This window comes from Triticum aestivum, chromosome 6B (assembly GCF_018294505.1).
Source record: "Triticum aestivum cultivar Chinese Spring chromosome 6B, IWGSC CS RefSeq v2.1, whole genome shotgun sequence".
Lineage (NCBI taxonomy): Eukaryota > Viridiplantae > Streptophyta > Magnoliopsida > Poales > Poaceae > Triticum > Triticum aestivum.
Window position 1 is genome coordinate 686,154,006 of NC_057810.1, and position 4,024 is coordinate 686,158,029.

General features: G+C 56.4%; 1 protein-coding gene across 1 annotated transcript; it reads right to left on the bottom strand.

Moving 5' to 3' along the window:
* Positions 1-553: 553 nt before the first annotated feature.
* Positions 554-1,613, bottom strand: LOC123134873 (uncharacterized). Its single transcript, XM_044554027.1, has 2 exons — positions 1,408-1,613; positions 554-1,318 (listed from the first exon to the last, which is right to left on the bottom strand). Exons 1-2 carry the CDS (start codon positions 1,531-1,533, stop codon positions 782-784), a joined length of 663 nt encoding a protein of 220 aa, XP_044409962.1. The 5' UTR covers positions 1,534-1,613; the 3' UTR covers positions 554-781.
* Between the last annotated feature and the right edge of the window lie 2,411 nt (positions 1,614-4,024).

Consider the following 4,024-nt stretch of genomic DNA (forward strand, 5'->3'; position numbering starts at 1 on the left):
GTGGCACGGAACCAGAAGTTTCAAAGGTGAGGTCATTCGGTTGGCCGTTGCATTACCCGCGGCCCCGGCAAGAGCCGGACGCAGCAGCACGCGTCGGAGCGAACTGGTCGGCGAGGCAGTTACTCCGTCCTGGTCAGCTCCTGCCCTTCTAGCTAGCTACATGCGCCGAAAGTGATGCGACATCGCGTACGTGCATCACTTTCACTTCTCCACCATACCATGGCCGGCAACCAGTGAGCGGCATGCACGTTCCCTACCTAGCGAGCACCCTAATTTCTTCGATCGTATGATATCGTATCGTATTATCGTACTATAATAATTCATCACCTCTCGTTCCCTTGCATTACTTGAAGACGTGGATAGATCGAGTCGGTAACTCGGTATGGCACGCACGTTAGAGCATCTCGACTCGTTTGGCCCCCAGCGCATATGCCAGACCATTTTCACGCGTTCATCCAGCGATTTTTAGGCTCCGGGGGCGACCAAGGCCCCAGCCACGTGCCTCATATTCAAACTTGATCGTTTCCGTTTTAAAAAAAAGCCATAATCCAACGATCAGTGCAATAGTTCGGCGATCATCACTGTGCCACAATTCGGCGATCAAATGAAAAATTCGGCGCACAAAAAGAAAGGACACGCAAGGAATGCATCAAACGTCAGGGTCGGCCTCCGGCGTAGTCGTCAGCGTGCGCGGGCTGGGAGGAGTCGGCACGGCTTCTGGACTGGTCGGCGCGGCTTCTGTGCTGCTGGGCGTCGCGGAGGCATCATCACTCGGGCTGGGCTAAGGCGTTGGCGTGGGCGTGGGAGTTGGCGTAGGCGTTGCTGGTATCTGGTTCAATATGAGGCCGCGCTCCGCCAGAAACCACGCCTTGAGCTTCTCGGCGCCGCTCTGGAGCATGTCAGCGCCGCCCATCAAGAAAGCCAGATCGTTGTTCCTCTTCTTCACGGCGACATTGGTCCGGAGCAAGTCGAGTTTGACGGCGCTGTTCGTCATCAAAGCAGCCCAACGTGCCTCAGTTTTCTCTTCTCGCAGGGCGGCTCTGGTCTTGGCGTCGGCGAGGCAATGCTCGATGGACTCTTGCACACGTGCGGCTGCCGACTCGGCACGTTTCGCCTTCTTGGCCCCTTTGTTGCCGTACGTGCGCCCGTCGGCCGCGTCCGGGGTCGACTCGTCCGGCTTGTACGTCTCCTTGGCCTTGACGAGGGTGCACCGGATATCCGCCCAATTTTCGCACTTGTCGATCCGCTTGAAGACGTGGAGGTACTTGAACTCTTGGTCGATGTTGTCATCGCCGTACATGGCGAACATGCGCAGCAGCTGCGCCGAAGAGCGACCATCAGTCGGCGCGGGCGCGCACATGGGCGCGCGCACGGCGAAAGGAATAGGGAGAGGACGGCGTGATGTACCTGATCCTCGACGCTGGTGCCGCTCTCCGGGCGAGCCGCGACCTCCTCGACGATCCCTTGCCATTTGTTGCACGTCGTTTGAATGAGCCCCCAATGGTTCGCCATCGCCTTCGAACCGCGCTGCATGTAGACGCCTTTAAAGTAGGGGTCGACGAGCTTGCGCTCGTCAAACTCGGCCTTGATGCGGTATCAATACGTGTCGATGTTCTGGTTCGTGCCGGTGATCGGGTCGAGGCAGACGACTTTCCACGCTTCGGCGAGGCACTAATCTTCCTTGAACGCCCACTTGATGCGCGGCTCGCCGGTCTTGGCCGCTCATTTCTTCTTCTTCTTCCCTTTCCTCGTCTGCGCCGACACCTCTCCTCCTGCTCCTATGGCTCTTCCTCCCCGTAGTCGAGCTCGCCGTCCATTTCGCCGAGATCAATCGAGCCGTCTTGTGTAGTGAACCCGGGAGAAGCGGCGGCGGCAGCCGAGCCGGCTGCGACGATGTCTTCCATGTCGGCCTCCGTCGCGTCAGCGTCGCCAAGATGCGACGAGGAGGCTTGCGAGTAGAGCAGCTGGCCGCGGCGGAGAGGTGGCATCGGGGAGGCTGCGTAGGCCGCCGGCGAGTACGTGTATGGAGGGTACTGCATGCCGGCGAACATGGGCGAGGGCGTACGTTGGACCGGGCGCCCATGAGAAGGTGACGTTGGGAATGAACCCGCCGTGTACGTCGGGGTCGGCATAGCTAGGCAACGGCGTGCAACTCCATGGTTGTGGCGACGACGAGAAGCCGGCCGGAGATCCGACGCTTTGCTGGCTCCAGGCCGCGTGCGGGCCGTGGCCGCATGGTGGACTCACCATCCCCGCGGGAGCCGCCTCAGCTTGTTCGGCCGAGCGCTTCGCCTGCTTCTCCGCGGCCACGGCCGCGAGCGTCGCCCTCTCCCGGGCCTTCTTGGCTCTGTTGCGCTTATCGGCGATGACAGCCTCCCAGCGCTGCACTTCCACCTTTCAGTCGGCGTTGGTCATGCCCGGGGGCTTGGACGGCGGTGCCCTCTGCTTCCTCTGCTTCGGCTGGCTGCGGCGGCGGCTGTGGTATCCGTCGCGGCGCGGGGGAACACGTACTTCTTCGGCGGCATGGGGGCCGGCTTGGAAGGGAGGAGGCGGAGTTTGGCGGGAAGAATGGAGAATGAGAGGAAAGACGAGGGGAGAAGCGGGAGGAAACGGCGGGAAAAGGGTCTCCTCTCGCCGAAAGAGCGGCCCCACGCACCTTTTTGCTTCTGCCGGCGCCTCCAGGCGACACCCGGGCGCTTGGGTTCGGCTTGGAATCGCCGGCTCTGGATTTAGCTCAAACCGGCGTTAAATGAGGTTCTGGGGCGCGACTAGGCCGATTTTTAGCCACCAACGCTAAAAATTCGTCTGGGGGCCTGTTGAGGCCGCGGCTGGAGATGCTTTTAGTCCATGGATTGCGAGATTGATGGAGCGGCTGCATTCTTTTGAGGGGATCGAGCGGCTGCATGTGCTAGCATAATCCATGGCGCCTCTCCAACCATACAACATTCGACATGTACTATGTGAACCGGCCTGCTTGCGGCTACCTAGGTGCTGCTGCATGCAATACCAGTCTGATACGTGAGCATACACTTTCTTTCAGCTATGCATGCATGCGTGCTAACTTTGTTGGGTGGTGCAAAGACTCCGGCACCATGGCGGCCGTTTAATTTTGAACTTAACCTACTGTTCCGATTGCAATTTTTTACCAGACAGATATAAGTGGCCGGCAATGAATCGCGGACAACCCATGCTGCCGGAGATATCGACCTCATAATTCACCCATTCGTTCTTTTTTACAGCCACGACTTCCTCTTTGGAGGAATATTTTAGGAGACGGTAGACTACTTTCGACAACGGCCGGGCTGTCAAAGCTGGCCGAGGCGTAGCGGTACCTAGTTTATTTACTGCCATACGGCTGTACGTGTCGGCTGGCCATAGGTTGTTGAAAGAAATCTACTCTCTACGAGTGCACGTACACTAACGGAATCTATCACATGTCGATCGGTTTGAGCATAATCCCGACCACATGTACGTACCCGCTAATTTACCACGCCCGTGAAGTATAATACTAGGCAAATGCATGTACGAGGACGAGCTAAACAAATGTTTTCGAACAATATGTATAGTTTCTCCATGTTGAGCAAGGAAAGCGACAGGATTTAAATCAGATGAGTCGCTAGCTGCTAGCTTTGTCTTTAGCGTCTACGAAGGTAGAAACAGCAACTGATTTCTTTTGGAGTCTGATAACGTCAGGTACAAGCACATGGCAAATTGAATGTTTTCGATGACAACTTTAACAGGCAAGCATGACAATTTCGTGCTTCAGTTTATTTTTGACTGAAAATTGTTGTGTGTGTCAACTAACTTGGCTGACATCCTTGCGTCACTAGAATTGCCATAAAAAACGTTCAATTTGCCATGCCCTTATACCTGACATCAGGTACTTATCATTTCAATTTCTTTTTCTTAAGAAAAAGTCACTAGATTTTTAATCAGGCCCGACTACATGGGTCTACGGCTTACCAGTGACGCAGCGTTCCATCCCGCGTTGTTCTGTTGCTAGGATTACGACCGAGCGTGTGTA

Coding starts and splice junctions, on each gene's coding strand:
- LOC123134873 (XM_044554027.1), bottom strand. CDS start 1,533: ATGCAGCGCGGTTCGAAGGCGATGGCGAACCATTGGGGGCTCATTCAA. Junction 1,319..1,407: donor GCACCAGCGTCGAGGATCAG/GTACATCACGCC, acceptor TCTTCGGCGCAG/CTGCTGCGCATGTTCGCCAT.